This window comes from Hylaeus volcanicus, chromosome 6, assembly GCF_026283585.1.
Source record: "Hylaeus volcanicus isolate JK05 chromosome 6, UHH_iyHylVolc1.0_haploid, whole genome shotgun sequence".
NCBI lineage: Eukaryota > Metazoa > Arthropoda > Insecta > Hymenoptera > Colletidae > Hylaeus > Hylaeus volcanicus.
Genome location: NC_071981.1, coordinates 10006949 through 10027939, shown reverse-complemented (window position 1 = coordinate 10027939; position 20991 = coordinate 10006949). Strand labels below are relative to the sequence as shown.

Genomic DNA, 20991 nt, shown 5'->3' with positions numbered 1-20991 from the left:
GGCACGGGACCACAAAAATACGCTGATCAACATCTATTCCAGACAAGTCGGTGTCGTTCGAAAAATCAGTGTCCTTCAGCGACGAGCCGCCGGACATGAACTCTCCTAAGCAGCATTCCCCGCAACACGCAGGTAACGATTAATGCGCATTCCATATCTATAACGATACTAAACACGCTCCTTTCGGAGGGAATTTAATTACCTACTCCATCATAAGCCCTGCGAAAGAAAGAAAAAAGAAACGATGGGGCGCGTCGATATGGCGCAGACGATTACGTCGCGTGACTGCCTCTCGCGGCAGAGATGGACAATATTTTTATTCGGTGTAAATTTCTAATGACAAATAGAGGACAAACTTAACTATTTTATTCCTTTGTTGGCGATTAAATGTGAGAAAGAATCAAACATTAGAACTATTATGTGCTTATAAAATATAAAATTAAAAGTAATGCTACAACTACTTATTCGAATTTTTTTCATTAACAATTGTTTTACAATAAAAACTGAAACATTGACCTGAATGATGCGTAGTTTTCGCTACAAACTCGCGCTAAGTGAATGTTTTTTTCTAGATAACGTATTTAAAACAAATCAAACTTATGAATTCTGAAATAAAACAATATTCTGCGAAAAATGACGTAGAATTTTTTGCAAAATATTAAATACTCCCGAAACGATGCATTTTGAATGTGTAGTCGATATTTCACGCCTTTTTTCTACTTCATGGTGTTGTAAAAAATAATAATTTGTAATGTTTTAAAAATGTTCTATTGCCACTTTTCCGACAAAAATTATCTTCTTTCACGCAAGGGCGAAAAAATAGTTTAAAAAAAAACGTATTTAAAGTTTGTTAGTAGGTTTGCCACTACCTTTACTTCCAATGCTCTTTCATTGGTTTTCGGACAAAATCTACGCATTTTAATTTGTGTACATCGTAGGGATTCAAGTCAATATGAATAACAAATATACATCATTAATATAGATTTGTTCAAGTGTAATGCAAGTTTCACATGATAGTTTGCACAATACTATACCTATCCAATCGCACAAACAAAGCGAATAAATCACTGTACAGTATTTTTATTCGCCATCTACGATTCGAATAAAACTTAGCCCATCTCTGCCCCATGACTGTTATCCCCTCAATCGACCAGTTTCGTTCGCCACCGGACCGTAATTTCCTTCCGAAAATTATCATGGAGATTGCATGGACGTCCAATCGTTTCGGTTGGCTCTCCACTCGGGGTCAACGACGGTCTTAATTTTAATTGCCGATTCACCTAACAATCGAGCGAGCAAATTACGAGCAAACTTTGCTTCGGTTCGCGGTAACTGGTACACGAATTGGCAACCATCTCGTAAACCGACGACCCCATCGTTTTTCGACGAGACGTATTTGAAGCCCAACGAGCGCTAAAAACACCTCGTCGGAATGGTTAATACTAACGCAATAATCTCTAACGACTTCTCGTGCAATGCCTTCCACGACTAGCGGACACAAAACCAACGAAACCGGCGATCAAATCCTCCACGTTGCCGAGGATGTCTTCGCAAGGTAAAACTACCTCGTGTATTTTTTAAGCTTCTTGTACCATTTGTGTCGCTTCCCCGCCCCACTCCCTCAATCCATTATTCGTAATCGTATCGATGAATCGTCTCCGTAATCCCGATACCCATTCCCTTCCATTTGTTTCGTTCGGTTTTCGGTCCGCAATTGTGTTCACGTACAGGGTACAGTGTATAACCGTCGTCTTCTTTATTTTTAATCGTTCGTAACGATACCTTTTAGCTATCCCTCGAAGCACTCGAATGCGCCCACCCTTACATGGTCTTGGGAAAGTGCGATCGAGTCGAGGAACACGTAAACCGTCGTTACATAAAACGACGGAAAAATTGCGCGTCGCGTGTACGGAGTTTCAAGTAATTGGTGTTCTGTTACGAAGCACAATGAACCCTTTTTCGCGCGTCTCTCGACTCGATCAAACGGTATATATGTGTATGTGTATGTGTAAGTACCATAGTTGGAGATGTCTCTGGGACAGAGGATTAACACAGAGGTAAAAATAACCGGTTAACCGTTGGACAGCGGAAGTTTCGACGGTAGAGCGCAAGACTGAGCAGGGTCAGTTTTGACTCGTGGAGAAATTCTTTATCTATTGTCTTAGAAATAAACTTTCTTACTCGATTTTTACCTTAATACCTCAACACGGTAAGGAGAGACACCTACATTTGGAAGCTAAATAGTAAGTATTCTTCGTGATTATTTTACAGAGAAAAATATTATTAATTTTCATTTAACTTTAAGAATATTGTAGGTATGTTTAGAGTACATCTGATAATTTTTTCAATTCATTACACACAAAAACCTTTGCAACATTGCGTTATTTTTTAAAGGACATTGTTTCAATCCGTGGGAACGATAACTCCAAACTTAAGTGACCGATCATTTTCGAACTTTCTACAGTCAGTTCTATGTATAAGTATTCGTACCTCCTATGTCTATTGAAGAAATGTGCAAAGTTTATTCATATTTATAATGAAACATTTATTTGGAAACACCAAACCTGTCATTTAATTTAGATAAATGTCTGCAATAGACATAGAGGGTACGAACACTTATGGAACTGACTGTATTCATCTATTTTATTTTAATTTCTTAAATATGAACTACAAAAGTAGAATGATATCGTTGTTTATAGTATGTTTTTATTACAGAAAATTGCAAAATAATGGTGAACATTGATACATTTGTTTGAAATACTCCTAAAAAATTCAGTTTACAATTTCTTTGAACACAGTTCATATTCTTAAAAAAAAATGTTAATTATGTAAAAAAAATTTCATTGATATCTTGCTGCAGAGACAATTGATATCTCAAAAATTTCCGTGTGAAGTAAATTGAAAAAATGACCAAATGTACTTTAAAACGTACCTAAAATATTCTCAAAGTTAAACAAAAATTAATGACATTCTTCTCTTTAAAAAAAAATCACGAAAAACACTTGATGTGGATTTCCTCTCTCAAACCTTAAAAATGTAGTAATACCCGATTCTATGGATAACCTAAAACTATATTCATTTCAATTTTAAGATAAAATAATATTGATCAAAACTGGCCCAGCTGTGCAAGCAACCCTTCGTATTCCAAGAATTTTTTTAATACAAATCACTAGCAACTTCGAAGCAATTTCGTGGTCCAATTTCTGAAAATGATAAGTATCCTTTTTTCAATTATACAAAAAGATGAAAGCGCTTACGATGTAAACTGTATAAAATCTTATTCGTTTATTTCATTATCTTAGTTTCTACTATCATAAATAAAATTTGAAACTAGTTGTATATTACAGCATCGCCGTAGCGCCACTGGAGTACAAAGGGTTATACCATAAACGCATGATCGTTGTCATTCGACGATATTCGCATTCATCTGCCCGTTCATCCGTTTCGTCTTTCTTCCCGACGCGACTTCCATCATCGAGCCAATAAAATTGTGACGATAGATACTGACAGCGAAATTGTACATCCGATCCCTCGCGCATCCTCCTCGCCCTTTGATCGTGCGAAGGACGTCGCATTAACAAGGTAGTAACAAGTGGCGTCAGCCACCGGATTCGGTCTGTCGGCTGCAACTTGTCCAGCTCTTAATGGAGTCGTTATCCACGAACCGTTCGGTAATATGGAGTTTGCATACATCAACCAAGCGCAACGATCTTCTCGAATCGTCCAATTAATAACCTACTCCTGCCACCACTGCTCCGAGTTAGGATTCTCCGTCCAACTTTCGATCTACGTACAGAGTGGCTCTAGAAACTGGACCAGGCTTTAGCTTTTTTCTATGTGAATAGTCTAAAGGATTTAAATAGAAGAAAATTGAATGATATAACAAGGGCTACCTCTAGACCAGTGTTTTCCAAATGGTGTGCCGCGAAATTAATAAAAAATAAAATTAACTCCTCTTTTCAGTTTAACATCATTATCTGTATATTCGTACAATGACATTAATAAGAATAAAGTACATGATGTATCTTTTTATGATGAATTGAAATCGACATAACCGAATACAGGGAGGGCATTTTATGCGGACTTGGACACTTTTTGGAATAACATCTTGGATTTTGATGAAATTTCGATATGTTGTATCTCGATGGATTTGTAAACTAAAGTTTTGTGCTATATTTTTTTCACAAAATGATAACTGTTGAACTAGCCAACGAATGAAAAGTTTATGTCAAAGTGCATAAAAATTAGTAACTCACACTTTGTGGTCTCCCCTTGTCAGAGTAACCAAAACAAAATTGCGTCCATGTGACCCTCAAGTCTCCAAAGCTTCTTTGCGTAGACAAAATTCATACCCCTTCTAACAACCCTCTCAAAAGTATACAACATCTGTGTATAGCAATTCTTCGTACAACGAATAATTTACGAATAATTCACCTTTCGAAGGTGAATATATGAGGTCTTTGACAGTGTATAACAAGAAGATGGGCATCAATCGATAGAGGATTTTTATGATAAACGGATTAACGGGCGGAAATCCCAACGCTTTTACCTGTATAATAGCGAATAAACTATGTACGCGAAGATGAAGGGTCGTTGACGCTCTTTTGAATCGTTTCAGAGAGAGACAGGCATAAACCGACTCCGCCGCCGAAACCGGCGGCGCTGGTTGCCGGTCAGTACGTCTACAGGGACCTGACACTGACACCAGAGATGTACAATCAACTAAGGGGCCTGCAGAAAAAGGCGAAGGATCTCAGACAAGAGGTTAGAAACCTGAGGCGCATGTCTCAGGCACAAGCCCACACGGTGCGAGAGACCATACGGGATACGTTCATCACGATCAGGTGCGCACGAACCAAGCGTGTCCAATCCGATCATCCTAAGTTAGTGGTTCCCAGAATCTTCTCGTTCGTGATGCCTTTAATGACTTTAATCTTTTACCCTTTTGAATTCTATTTGTTTCTCTTTTAGAAATTAATCGTATCGAACTAGGATTGACTATGAATCAAAGGCTATAACCAGAGAAGAAGGAACCATTTTCCCCAATTCAAATGGTGTTCTTTTTTTTTAACATACACCCCCGCTTAGAAGTATGTGGACACTTCCTTAATAAAAATAAATGTCTGATAAAAGTTGCGAATCTATTAATATCAATTATATCGTTTATGTTTCGATATGTTTAACGTTACAATAGCGAATATATTTTATTAATACAATAGTTTTTTTTTTAATAACACATTAGTAATGATAAAAAAACTATACAGATAACTGTAGATAATGTTAAAATATCTTTTACCGAACTTGGATACTATTAATTTCTTCATTGTATCCGAAGTAATATTATCTCATTTATATTTATTTAAAGTTGTGTAGTAATAATTTACGGTGTATATTAATTATTCACTGAAGGTAGTAAATGTCTACATATGTATGAACGAGGGTGTATGTTCCTGTGAGTCTCATTTGGAATTTTGCCAACGGCAGCCAGATATATGTATGTCCCACTAGTGTCGAAAGGGTGAAGAGGATAGTCAAGCTTCAGAATTTTAAAATTCTGGCCTTTTGTTGACCATTTAAATTTTTCCGATAAATTTTTCCATATCTCAATTTACCAAAAATACATAAACATCCGCAGTCTAGTCATGACCATCGAGTCGAGACTTAAATGTATAGATTCATTATAATTAATGGCATTCAGGTTGAAAACTTAAAAGGTTGGTAATTTAACGTTACAAAATATCGAATTAATATTTTTACTTAAATTACAGTTATAAACAATTGAATATAAACACACAAAATTAATTTCCACACCTAATAAATGAGCGATTTTAAAACGTTTGACATACATCGGTCAAATTAGCCGGCTTCGTGGTTTTAGTGTTTTTGAACAAAGTTAACAAGTTGAGTAGATGTTGGCATAACGATCCAAAGAATGAGATCACTTGTATGTAACAATAGTCGTCAAAATGTAAACTCTTTACTGTCCTATATCGAGTGAAGTTCGACAACAATCAGAAAATCTAAACTGTAAAAAGTTAATCAAAGCTTTCAGTATTTGTATCTTTGAACCTCAACAATTTCCTTAAGAACACAAAATGTCCAGCGACATTTTACTTCGGGAACCACTGAATTAACCGATTTTACGAGAGTATTAATGAGAGTATAATGTCGCTTTGCAGAGCCATGTTGTTGTCGGGTGGAGATGCAGCCTGGGCTGGCGGAGATGCGGAGAAGATTCGACTGAGCCGCGAAGAAGACCTCTACAAGCAGGAAGTGCTAAGGCTGGAAAAAGATCTGACGTAGGTTTCATCCTCTGACATTATTCCCGTGCTCGATCTATAGCTAACGCGAGCTAATGATTTTTATTAAAGTTTGGAAAAAATCGTCCGGTATACGACACAACGCGTTATGCGTAATTCATACTCTCAAACAATTCGTTACTTACAATTTTATTTTTTTAAAAAAGGATAAAATTAATTATTTTGTGTAAAAAATATAAATTAGGTGGATTTTCTTTGGTATTAATTAATTGATCATTAGCTTATATACTACTATTACTACGAATATTAAATCCTGATCATAAACTGATAATCAAAATGAATATACATTTCTCTTAAATTCTCACGGATAAAAGTTGAAGACTATACATAAAAAAAGAGTTCGCTACTAGTGATGATTGTAACAAGTTAATAGATTCAGTAACTAACAGGTGTGCTGAGGTGGGAAAAAATAATGAACGTTAGTCAAAGTAATCAAGCAAATTAAAGAATGTATGTATTTTTTATTAAAAACTCTTCTTTTATGTATAGTCTTCAACTTTTATTCGTCAGAATATAAGACAAATGTATATTCGTTTTGATTATTGTACCTAATATGTTTAGGATCAAGATGTAATTCTTTTAGTAAACTAATTTTAAGAATCTTTTTTAATGAAATTTGAACTGCACATTCGTAAAGGTACATATTCTCAGAAAATTAAAAAAAAAAACGATTTGTTTTACCCAACCATGCAAATACCCCTCTTACGCGTTGGAAAAATGCTAAATTTTTGTTCGCATTTATAGAAAATTAAGTACGCTTATAATATTGATTGCTAGTTATCTTTCTTTAGCAAGGGTGGTCCTTCAGTATAATTGATACAACGGATATAATCTTGTACACGGAAATTTCACACGGGAATATTTAACAATTTCAGCGAGCTAGAGAGCACGGTGGAGGAACTCCGTGGCAACGTCATCAACAGGAAAACGAGAGTTAATATGTCGGATGTGGAGAATATGGCCTTGATATTGAGCAAATCAAGGTGAGCGGAAGAAATGCGCGGCGCACAGTGTGATATTTCAGCAAACTAGCTTTATTAAATCGATAACATCACTGTTTCCTGAAAATTATTAACGTTCCGTAGAGGTTTGGTGTCGTATAAAATTATATCCGGCGATAGTAGTGAAAGAGTCAAGGTTTATTAAAACTTATGTTGAAAGTATATCTACATTAAACTTTTATTTCACTATAGAAACCAAAATTATACCTTTCTGAACATGTTTTATTTTAGAATAAAGTAAAATTAGATTTGCAAAATCACACACTGCGCGATGGTTCTCTTGAGACCATTGTTAAAATTAAGAGAACTCATCTTTAACACAAGCGCCATTTTGTTTCTTGCAGCAAAACGGTGGCAGATCTGAAGGTACGATTCCCAAGTCTCCAAGAGGGCATGAAGGGAGTGCTGAGCTCAGAAATGGAGAAAGTGGTGCGCGAGGAGAAGTTCCTCAAGGAAGAACCCGAACGACTGGAGTCTGCTTTGAGACGTTGCAAAAAGCTTACCGGCACTCTCGTGACGCTCAAACGGTACGTAAACTTTGTTTCCGGCTGGTATTCAAGAAACGTGTTGAGGGCGTGGAAAGAAAAAAATGGTCTTTGAAATATCAGTTTAATAATATATAAATAGAGAAAAGGCTTTGCGACATGTGCACGGCGTAAAACAATTGGAAGAACAATTGAGAGACGGATGCAAGACGGACGCGAGCTATGTTTGCGATGGTGCGGTCAGCATAGTGACCGGTGGTCACGTGGTGGCAGGACGCACCAAGTATAAATAACAAAAACAGTTCAACAAAACGTAATTCTCTAGTGACGACTACTATGCTCATGGTCACCAAATATGCTCATTAGGAATACTATTGGGTTGTTACATATGAAATGTTCAATTATTCGATCTCGGTAAATTATCTTCATTTTGCTACGTCATTGCAATGACAGATGTTATTTCTGATACATCAATTTGAAGAGTGAAATTGTAACTTCCAAAACGCTCTCCGTTTGTTTATAAAACAATGTTCACATAGTAACAGAGAAATTTGAATAATTATATCGAACGTGTGCATGCTTAGACATAATGCCGCTAAGGTAATTCGACATAAAGAGGGCATGTGAGGAAAGCTCTTTAAAACAACGGAAAATATGTCACTCATTTGCCAAACTTCATTTTGGTAACTTCAAAAACGAACCACGTTGTCGACCAGAGACCGCCATCGATAACATTGATTTAAAGAAATTAGTCGAGTCTGATTCACGTCAAACTATAAGCGAGTTTGCAGGAAGTCTGATTGAAGACTATACCGCAACTTCCTGACATTTGGAAATTATCGAAAAAAAGATATAGAATATGGATAAATGGGTTCCACATGAAATAGCGGACAAGCATAAGACGCGTCGATTTAACACTTTCTTCTTTATAAATATAGCAAATATATATTTAAAAATGAAAGCCCTGACTCACTGATATATCACGCCCAGGTTAAACCCTTGATCCTAGAAAGCTGAATTTTCGCACAGAGGCTTTCTTTATGATGTATACAAAGGATGAGAAAGGATATTTCGAAATTCAACCCCTAATGAGGTAAAAAGGGGTTTAACGTTTGTATGAGGAATATTTTATTCGTAGTCGGATTTGCTTGAAACTTGAAATATGCTCTTTAATATAAGTAATCAAACACCTATTTCGGCATTTTAATAATTTCAACCGCTGAAGGGGTGAAAAGGCGTTGCAATTCCTTTCAATTTCCTTTATAATTTATTTCCTGTTCTGTAATTATAAAGACAATTTAGTTAGGAAATTTCTTAGTCCAAAACGTTGGGTACATTTTTAGTATAGAATAAGATGAGTATTCCAAAAATATTTATAACAAAAATACAGATGTTTAAATCTTCTCTTTAAAATCGGACATTTCATACACGACAAGCTAATACTTGGAAACTGATCAATTTGAAGTTTGTTTTATTTTTGTTATATTGGCCTTAAACGTGGTAACTCGTAGTATAGCTTATTTCCGATTGATTTTATATCTTCACATGTGAGTTCCACCATCAAACATCAATCGAGAGTTATAAATTTTCTGGACATCTCAGTATACATAATCTCAAGACCAAGTTGAAGAATGGGAAATCTCTAAAGACTACGGCCCAGGGATGTCTGACAGCTAAGAGGCTTAGCTTGAAGCCATTTAGTAAATTCAGACAGAAACATAAACTATTATAAAGCAGGGCCGTCAAATGTAGACATTTTTGGACCTACTTAGAAACGAAAAATGTATGCAGGACCGTTCACAGTATTACCCATAGAGCAAAAAACGTCCTCCCATTAATGATAATTTTTCTTTCCCAAGCAGGTCCAAAAATACCCATTTTCACCCGTCTACCATTCCGATACTTACACCCTTGTAGTTGTTACGTTCCAGCTTATCTGGGACTCTTTCTTGGGATCTTCGTCTTCGATTAAAGAGCTAAAGCTCACCTTAACTGTATTCGCTACGGGAAAGAGCAATTCGGGATTGCAATGATTATAACGAGTTTATATTACAATATCGGTTTTGGAAATCAAGTATACAATTATGTAGGTACGTTACTGCTTGTCCGTCTTACAGTTTGGTTGTACCAGCTATCTGTTGTGGTCCCAGGGCTGTGCTGTTGCAAGGATCTGTTTGTCGGCAACTATCACTCGCGACACGGCTCTCTAGTAATTAACAACGGACTTTCCTCGGCAACGACGCGGCGCGCGTACGATTACTCTATCCGTGACTACAATAATTTAGTAATTGACGGCCAAAGCGCGACGCTGAGTGCGTGTTCGATTGACGATAAAGGTTTCATGTGATCTTAACCGATTATACGTCGAACTTTCGTAGGTAACGACAACGCGTGAAGTTAACCTGTCCGCGACTACAAAATTTCGGTAATGACCACGATGAGAACGTACTGACAGCGAAATAAAGAGCACCGTGGGGCGTGTCCGCGGGTTTATATATTAACTGATCCTCGCATGGCACGAGCCGCGGCTCGAGAACCTTCGCTTCGGCATCCGTTGAATTCGGGAGGGGTCCCAAGTTCAACGGATGTGCTGGCATTGAACGCTGACGCCTATTTCGCTGCTTCGCAGATCGCACGATTCGGTTCCCGAGAAACGATTTCCGAATCGTTTGTCGAGCGCATTCCTAAAAGTATCGTGCAATGCGAGGTCGATGGAAAGGGACACCGGCAGGGCCGAATGTAACATAGTCATCAATAGACAAAATTTCCTTCTATGGTTAATTCTTCTTCTGCACCTAATTCAATTCGTCCAAAAAACGCAAACAAAATTATTTTTTTTCTTCGTTTTAAATTGGTATTACTTATAATGTAATAAATCTTACTATTACAACACATTAAACGATCAATGGTATTTAAAAGAGAAATCTTGTTTGTTTCACAGCTTGGCGTCGGTGCAAGAGCAGCGATTACCAAACGCGGCGAGCGTAGACGCTGAAGAGACACCACCGATAACACCCACGTCCGCTCAACATTCCAAGGTAACGCTTCATTTGCCCTGCTCGCTCGCTCGCTCACTCGCTCGCTGTCTTCTCTTCTTTTCCTCCCCCTTTCAGTTTCTCACTATTTCTCTCGTCTGTCTGATCTATCTTATCAATCTATTTGTCTGTCTATTAATTTATTTGTCCGTATTTTTCCCCCTCGTTCGACGCCCAACCCAACGATCCCGTCCCCCTGAGTTCTTCCTCGGCTACTTCCGCTCCAAAAGTACTGCCCGGTGCATGGAATACTCCAAGATCGTACCCCGAAAACGATTCCTGTCCAATTTGTCGCGCTTTGAAAATTTCTGCCCCCTTCCGGGAAAGAAGAAACAGAAAATGAAAAAGAAGACATGAGAAAAAATTAGAAGAGAAACATTCGATTTACGGGAAATTCGATATAAAATCGCGAAACCGGTCGCACCTCGTTCGGAAATTGGTTCCCTTCGTGGAAGTGTCCCTCGCGCGACGATACGTCGAGACAGTTTCGCAGAGTCGACGTATCCTTTCTTCGTTTGCGCGTCACGTTTCCGATAAGAGAGACGATAGTCGCGTCTGTCGCTTGATATCGCGACGAGCGTAAATCCAGTCGAAGCTTGGTATTCTGTATAACAATAACGGTAGATTAACCGAATCGAAAGAGCAATCGAAAGCCGGGAAGTGTGGAGATGGGCAAAATTCTTATCTGGATAACAATTTTAAAGAGTTAATACAACGTACAGAAAATTTGTTTTCGTTATTCGTTAATTATAAATTAGGATTTGAATTATAGAAAGACATCTTTATAGAAAGATATACTTTGTGTTAGAAGAACAGGATCTAATTCATGTGTTGTCAATAAATTACTATATCGCGTTTTTATTTTAAAGGGTCAAGTATATTTTTAATGCTTATTAAATTTATTTGTATATTACATCCAAATAAGTAAAATATATTTTTGAGGAAGATCATGGGTAAACAGTTATTCCTTCTTGATTAGTGGATCCGGTCAAAGTTGTTGGTCTTCTTCATCCCCCAGTTACTGGTAGTTATCAGTTAGGTTATAGTTTCGTAATTAGAAATATAATAATAAATAACAAAATTGAAACTAACAATAAACGCATCTATTGAAATCTATTAATGTATATAATTACAAAATAAGAAACTTAATAATAACGTATAAACTGTTATGTATAATCTATTACATCTAAGTTTCTTATTTCTAAAATAAACACATCGATCAACGACCGGATACTGATTAGTCGCAATTTTTATTATTCGTAAACCAGCATACAATAACTAAGAAAGAATAATTTGTTTGTTCCTCAACTTCCTTAAAAATATGTATAATTGACTTTACCGAATTTATCATATAAATACATTTATCTTTTATTCTATCAACAAATGAATGCTTCTTGGACCATAAAAATCATCGTTTCACTTGGAGATTTCAGCAAGCATTAAAAATATGTTTAGCTCTCACGAATTTGTTGCATAAATAATCGTTTGTTTGATCAATGAATACATGATTGCCTGATTGAACATAATAATTATAATTTTATTTAGAAAATCTAGCAAGCATTGTCAAACTCATTTGACTTTTCCGAATTAGTTACGATAGATAAACTTATCGCTTAACCATAAAGCTGATCGTCTTACGTGCTTTTATTCGTAACTTATTATTCGAATAAAATTTTGCCTGCCTCTGCAACAGCGCGAGCGCGAAGTCTCTCGGTATAGTCGCGTGTTTCTGTCGTTTCATTTTCCTCGCGTACCTTGGGAACACAAGCTGCCGTCCCTCGGCGAAGTAGACACGTCGAAGACACCAATCCACGCTTTGTAGATCTCTCTTGGCCTAACCGAGTAAAACGATGTGTGGTAATTTGCAGTGACGTATATCAAAGTCCGACCACCGCTTACCCCGTATCCTATTATGCTAAAGAGCGCATGCAACGAGTGATATAGAATTTTGTCTACTATATAACATGTACTTACTTTTTTGTATTCGTGTACACGTACTCGTATACTCTGTATGCGTACTGTATATACATACGTGTGTCCGTGCGTGCACTCGTGGTTTCTTCGCGCCGAGGTGGACGGTACTCGTACGCCGTCGAAAGTGACGGAGAATGATACCATTTAGGCTAGAAACGTACTATAGATTTTTCGTCGTACGACTGATGGTCGAGGTAGTACACCTATAAAACTGAAGAGAATAACCGTAGATAAAATTCAGATTTAATATATAAAATTAATTAGAAAGGTTATTTCATTGTTGGTTTGGATTTCTTATCGCATAAATTAGTGGTTCTTAATTTTTATAAATTTACGATACAGTTTAAGAAAAAAAAAACATGAACCACGTCTAAATCCATAAATATTTGCGTGATATAGGTTTAAAAAGTATAAGACAAGGTATGCTCCCTCGTAGACCTATATCTTTTACCACCTCGACCGAATTGTCGTACGGCGAAAGTCGACAGTATATTCCTAGCCTTACGCTGTTCAAGTCTACACGTGTGGTGTGAAATTTGTCGAAATTCGCGCGTAAAAGCTTCTTTTGTCCTTGGCAACGGAATTGGCACGAACGGCATCGTATACAGAATGTTAACAAAAATGTGGGATCTTTTTCGCGATCAATTCTCCGTGAAAAAATAAATCGAAAAGTCCTTTACCGTTTTGCACTTCATAACTTTGTTGACAAAATACGAGCAGTTTACGTTTATCGACGCGACTCTTGATTCATGTTTCAATCAGCTCTCATGCTCCATCCCACTCGCTTACAATCTTCGACTGCTCGTATCTCGATAACGAAGCTTCGGATTCAAAAATGAAAAAGGACTTTTTGGTTCATTTTCACACAAGGAATCGATGTTGAGAAAAACAGTCACGTTTTTGTTAAAATTGTTGTGTACTCCCTGTTAAAACGAGCTTTCAAAATTTCCCAGTACTCGCGAACGTATGTTCCCACCGATTCGTAAAGCAACTTAGCTTCTCTTGGCCAGTCGAATCCATCGATCGACAGCAGCCTCGTTCTTAACCCTTGGTCGGCGGTCTCCGAGTCACGATCCTAATCGTTCCTCGGTACACGAAATCTAATGTAAACCTTTCCTCGACACGAGACGACCAACTCGCACGAGAGTACAAAGTGCGTGACTCGTTTCTGAAAACGAACCTCGTCCAACGCGGACGAAGCTTCTCGTCCGTCGAAATTTTGTCGTAATCTTGTTTGTTTTGTGCAAAGAAAAAAAGAAAGGAATTGGGAGGGGAAACTAAACGAGGTCTCGTTCGACTACGCGATTCTTTGACTCTCCCTTCTCCGGAACGAAATAATGATTTAAAGAAAAAAGAAAAAAAAAGGAAAAATGTAAGGAAATGAGAAAAATAGGAAAAGAAAACGACTTGGACACGTTTCCCTAACAAAGCGTGTCCAGCGAACCGGTGTCGGCGTCGCGAGAACTTTCCTCCAACTTGTGTCTCTGTGTGACATGGACCCCTCCACCCTGATCAACCCCCACAACCAATATTTTCAGTGTTTGCTGTGTCCCGATAGTATAGATATTTTTTATACATTTAGCGTACATGGTGTGACAAAGCCGACCTACGGTCGTCGACGCTCGGATGAGAGACGCAAGCCCGTCGCAATCCGACGATCGCGTTTTGTCACGCCATTCTCAGTGTTAGCTGTGACTTAAGGATTAAACCGACGATCTGCGTCGCGATGAGAGATCGTTGACGCTGTCAGTTTTTGTTCCCTTTTTGGGCTTGTTCTCGAGAGAGGGTGTCTATCGCTCTCTGTTTCTCTGATTACGATTACATGAGCGAAGCGAGAGGTTTTTTATTCCGGTTTCTAAACGTTGCTCGAAGCCTCTCCTCCACTTTGATTACGCGAATCTCAAGTCGCGTGTCTTACGCTGAAGCTATGTGTCGTATCGGAAGTCAATACTGTCGATTCGAGGTATTCGATTCAAAAAAGCATAGATATTTTTATCAAGAAATTTATATTATCTCTCTCTCTATATATATATATATATCTTTCTCTTCCTCTCTAAATTTTGTCCTTTTTAATCAAATCTATAAACGCAGGTTACAGGCTACAGAATAGTGAAAATGATATTAATTTTCTAGTATGGCTGGAAGTGGAGTACTAACTTCAAGGAGGCCATACAGACCAGTCACGAGTAATTTTTTACTGATTCATATTTATAAATTATTAATTATTATTATTATTATTATAATTGTTAATATTTCTACTTACTATTATTACCATTATTATTATTATTATTGTTATTATTGTTATCATTATTATTATTATTATTATTATTATTATTCTGTACTATTTTATATACTATATATATCTATATATATATTCACCCATGCGCCCACCAAATCACACGTAAACATCTGAACATACACACATCTGTTTATATATATATATATATATATACGTATATATATTTATATTCCTTTTTTGATCGGTATGATGTCTGCCGCACAAATCGTTATACTGTTTACAACTGTTTATCCCTCGCGATGCTCGAAGCATTCCGCCAAGTTCCGGAAGACCGTCCAAAGGCAGCGTTGGGCAATACGTAATCCACGATTAATCGTTAACGAACGTTAAGACATGGTTAATTACGGATTCGTGACTGATAATTACCAAAAATAATTGCAATGTGATCCACGGTTGCCACGGTTGCCCAACCGTGGTCAAATGGACGACAATCGAGCCATACAAAACGAAAGACGTCGCTTAAAGTTTGACGGAATTCTTCGAGGGACTCGCAGCGAGTCCTGCTGTCGTTACACTTTGACATACTATACCTGTTACCACCTTACTCTCGACGCGTGCTTGTTTCGAGATCGATCATTCAATTCCGCGGAAAGTTCAAAGACTCCGGAGATTCTCTCGACGACAGCTTCAGACTGTCCGAACGCGTTCAAACGCGACAAGCAACCTACTACAACGAACGAACAACTTTTGTCCCGCGTTTGTCTTACGCCTGATGTCCACTCGAGAATTTTCGCTTTTGAGAGTCGGTATCGAGGATAAGAGTATCTTGCAGAAGATCCTTCATACTGGAATTATGAAAATCGTAATTTAGATTTTAGATTAAATATATATCGACGGTTTTTGAACATTGGAGCAATCGTAAATAACACGTGCCTTGTCGGGCTGTTCACGTTTCGACCACCTGATGCGCAACCGTATTCGCAATATTGTCGCGAGAACAAATTTATTAAAACAAGATGAGGACAATATAGAAAAAGTAAGAATCATAAGATGATGACTGGGTATATGATATAAAAAACGAACTCACAGAAACGTCTAAAGATGTGCAGTACGAGATGAAAGAACGTTCAAACGTCCTAGGAACACTAGCGTCGCTAGCTGAGAAGCAGACGTCGTGTGGCCCGTAAGATATTTGATATTTGGATTTGGTTTACATCCCAGGTGATCAAGACGTAAGCATTCCAACAAAGCACGTTTTTACATACAGTTGCTCTATTTTCGAAGTAAATTGCGTCCACTAGAGTCTTATTCTCGACAACGGCTCTTGAGAGGAAACCTCTCCAATGGACGCCAAGCGTATCACATTGTTTTGCATCTTACCGGCCACCTAGAGCTTGATCGTTTGTCCCGCTATTATCCCAGCGCTTCTGAGATGTATCCGACACACGTTTTACGACAAAAGACGCACGAAACTTGTCACGAAAGAGTTATGAAAAAAAAAAAAATAAGCGCGCGCAATCCTCCGCTCTGTGCTACGCGGCTACGCGCTCTCACTTGGCCTTCTCGCAAACTTCCTTACTCACTGTACTTTGCAGAGTTTTTATCCTCTTTCTCTCTCTCTCTAGATGCATATATACATTTTTGCGACTTGCAATAGTTTTTTATCTGTTAGTTTCTTTCGAGCTGCGGCGAATGTTTCGGCGTCTCGTTCGAGAGCAAGGAATCGCCGGGGTTTTCCCCTCTCGATGCGAAAACAATTAAGTGCCCTTAACGCGTTCACTGCGGTACAGAGCTTACGTGCTCCGTGTGGTCAATGTTTCGATGAACCATGCTAAGAAGATATCTCCCTGATTTTTCGACTATTTCCTCGAAATTTATAGAATAAAACCGAACGGTCTACGTCCTACTTTCCCCTTAACACCGGATACAACAATCTGGTGCAACCGAGTCGTACCGTCAGATGTGGAGGTTTACCGAAAAAAAAACCGCCGCAGTGAACGTGTCAATCGGAGATTGCGGTAAGACGGAAGGAAAGAAAGTAGTCGCGATCTCGCCTCGTCAGACACACTCGTTCCAATCCATTTCTTATAGTAAGGTGCAATCAACCCCCAAAAAACCCCGTCTGTTTTCGATACACAAGGTTTACATTGGATTTCCCCGAGACTAAGATCACGGCCACGACGACGAAATTGCACGCGACCGTCGTCGAAAGCGCAACAGCTCGCTCCCCTGAATCCTAGCCCTTCGTCAGCCGTAACGTCGCCATTGGATCTACGGGGAGAGAAGAGAAAGAATTTCCGATCGATCGCGCGTTCGATCGCTCGAATTGCCGCTCGCAACGCGATCTATACTTTGTCCAGCGGAACTAGACACTTTGGAAAACAAAACCACGCGACTACGACGAAATCTTATCGAAGTTCATCGTTGGTCCGATGCATAGTAAACTACAAATAGTAGAACTCCCAATTAAATTTTTGCAAATAAAATATACGTTTGACAAGTTTTAACATTAGAACTGCCAAGCTGATCAATTTGACCCATGTATTTTGGACTTCTTTTTAAAATTACCGTAATATTGACAAGTTTTTGCTGTAATTTATGGTGAAAATGATTGAAATAGACAACTAGGTACATATCGATTCATTCAATTCAATCCATTGGCTATTTTCAAAGATATAGTAGCAAGGATAAAGGCACAAGTGTAGGGTCGGTAGTTTCAAAGTTAACAAGTATCATATTATTATAACCATTTCGATTCCTACTTTGAAAGTATCTCTACGAATTAATATAGAATTACATTACAAAAAAATTGTAATGCAAAAATTGTAATCAATATTTCAATCTCCAACATTGAATATTATGAAAATATAAAGTAATAAAATTCCTATATTTTGACTACTTTGTAAATCAAAAAACTTTGATAATTTCCGAAGCTGCTTTCGAACTACAAACCAAAAATGTTAAAATACTATGATGTTTGTTAAAAATCTCAAAGTGTATATTTTATTTCAAACACGAAAATATCACATCGTTTAAAGTTCTCGGAAATGTTAATCCTCAAGATAAATTTGTATAAATTCAATTGTAGGCTTTTCTGGGCATAACTTTTCACCGTCTTTTTTCTATCATAGTCGCGCGATTTCGTCTATCCCAAGTGTCTTGCCTCGCTGAACACGGTGTAGGAATTTGAATCCAGAAACTGGGACATCTGGCTACAGCTTCTCCGAGTAGAGGAAACGGATCGAACGACCCGACGAGAATCATGGTTTTTCGCTTGATATGATTTTTCTCGATTTATCGTACACTAGCTTCGAAGAAACTTGTGCAGATTAATGCAGATGCAAGAAACGCGACTAACGAAGAATCTATCCCTTTCTAAGCTCGCGTTGGGCAAGATACCGTAGGGAGAAAGAAAGATCACTTTTTATTTCAAAGATGTCATACTATTAGTAAGTATAATAAGCCGGTTGAAAAGTCTGGCCTAGTATGACTTACTATTCCTCGGGACTGATCTTTCATCTCCCTATACAATAGGCGCGCGTAATATTTCCTAATGCAGAGGTGTCCAAGCTAAGCCCCCAAAAATTAGAATTACGATGAAATTACCGTATCATTTATTGGAGTGACGGAAACGACAGAATGTCACGGCACAAGGTACATTGGTATGAGAATTTCCCACTACTCCACTTAGTGGTACGGTTGATGCATCGTAATTCACATTTCTGGGATTTCTTAACCTGAATTTTGAATCCCATTTTGAATCTCTAATATTTCTTAGCCAGGACACCTCTGACGTAATTGCATAATATGCAGTACAAGTATTTACCACTACGTGACAAACTAACAATCCGACGATGACGAAATGACGTTACGAGCACACGTCAATGCCAGCTGAGGAAAACGTTTCTGGGGGATACACTCAGTTCAAATAATTCTGGCCATACTGCTATGGATGCACGAAAGGTGAATAAGTTTTTTCTACCAATTGGAAGCCTCATGCCTTTCGTGCATCTGCCTGTTGTGTGGACAAAATTACTTGAATCAAACGTATCTCTCAAAGGAACTTTTTACAGTTGTCATTGATATAGTGGACGGTTAATGTGATGAGACTGAACAAGTACTTGACGCATACACAATTTAGACAGTAGTCTGGGTCCCCTCAAGTCCTCTTCTCATTCATACGATACATGTATTTTACGCATAACATGCTCGAGAAGGGATCGCTTATCCGCTGGTAACGTTCATGCATCTGTAACAATACGGACAGCTTTCTTCCGAGGCAGTGCAGGAGTCACAGACATAATGGTTTTTCGTCCAATAGTTTGTTCAACTATCGTTGACAATTGTAAAGTCTGTTGAATTATTATAGAATTCAACGCTGTTCTAAAAGTAAGTTTTATCCGACAACTTTCATAAGATTTCCATGGTGGATTGGTTTCCTGATTGGAAAAAAAAATGGAGATCAGAGTATCACCTTAACTTATAGCTCTTGAATATCGTCTGATGGGTTACTTTAAAATCATCGGAATACGTTTCACCAAAAAATAATTTTGACCGATATTCTATGTCACTAAAGTATGTATACACCGACCATACTTTCCACCGACACGATAATGTGTTTTTAGAGAACATACTTTTGTAGATCGAGTACTATCATTTACTCTTTATTTAATTCGCAGACAAAGCTTAGTTGTTAAAAAGATAAAATGACATGGATAAAACGTGTACTATAAATGTTTAAAAAAATTTTTTTATTACCCAACAAAACTCATTTTTATATCAATCTTTTGCAATTAGCTTACTTCTATAATTTTCTAAACAATTTTTGACTATGAATACAAGATGAAGAATTTAAAACTAGACTACCTAAAAAAATTATGTATTATCCTCCAAACGAAGAAAAGCCGTATAAAGTACTAGATTCTTTCGTAAACTTCCGATAAATTATATTTGGATGACTTACACGGTTATACAGAAACTGTATGTGTTATTGTTCTTATAAAATCATGAACTGTGGAATTGGTGACATAGAAGGTCGACCGAATTTGTTTTCGGTGAAGTTTTTGATTCCCCATAAAAACCGTTTCGGCGATTTTAAAATATCCCTGTTCGATACTGTTAAAACGAAGTCCATGAAAATATAATAAGGATCAACAACAAACCTAGTCCACGCAGAGACAAAGGACGTGTCCAGCATTTCCCCAAAAATCTTATGTAAGTTGTCGAATCAAATGTTACAATTAGCGCAAATCGTTACGCCAATGGCCCTATTACACCGTTTCGAGGACAAACAGTAACGCAACTCATCGTCGGGCTCGGGAAATCGAATCTTTTCCTCTGCTCAGGCAAGAATGACATGTAGTCTTCTAAAACCGCTATGCATAGAGATTTGCGAGGTAATGTTCCAGACACAGGACTCTTTTTTCTTTTTTCTTTTTTTTTTTTTTAAATTCGAACGCTCACAAGAAGTTCCGGTGGCTCGTCCGAATTGTAGAGTTTCCCTGTCATTCTCTGGAATTCCCTATGGCACTGTGCTTGGCACGCGCGTTGCTCGATCATCACCGCCACGTAATTTTCACCCTCGTTTTTGTTTCCCGCCTTTCGAGTAGTCGGCATTGTTTTCGATCCTTGTGAAATTGGCTCGCAACTGTTGCCGCACCCCCCCCCCATGCCCCCTTGCTTCCTCCGTCGCCGTCTTCAAATTTTTCGTTCGCTCTTTCGTCCCCGTCGGGTCGGACACGGATCGATTCGAAGCGCCCTCATTGTCAGTATTTTGTACGATACACATGTTTGTATACACACGCTCCCTTTCTCTGTTTTTCTTCCTTTCCATATGTCTCTGTCTTTCACACTCTGCCTATCTTTCTGTCTGTCTGTACTCTCTGTCTGTATACCGCGTAACATATGTATACATGCGCGTACGTATAGCTCGACGCC

At 38.0% G+C, this 20991-nt stretch overlaps 1 protein-coding gene across 3 annotated transcripts in view; it reads left to right on the top strand.

The window, feature by feature from the left end:
• LOC128878711 (uncharacterized) overlaps nt 1-20991 on the top strand; it is a 298863-nt gene that overhangs the window by 263201 nt on the left and 14671 nt on the right. For all 3 annotated transcript variants that reach the window (XM_054127154.1, XM_054127156.1, XM_054127153.1), the window contains 7 exons: nt 43-132; nt 1493-1555; nt 4619-4844; nt 6180-6299; nt 7196-7303; nt 7666-7848; nt 10748-10844. In XM_054127154.1, coding sequence (XP_053983129.1) covers nt 43-132; nt 1493-1555; nt 4619-4844; nt 6180-6299; nt 7196-7303; nt 7666-7848; nt 10748-10844 — 887 coding nt within the window. The remainder of the gene's footprint in view (nt 1-42; nt 133-1492; nt 1556-4618; nt 4845-6179; nt 6300-7195; nt 7304-7665; nt 7849-10747; nt 10845-20991) is intronic.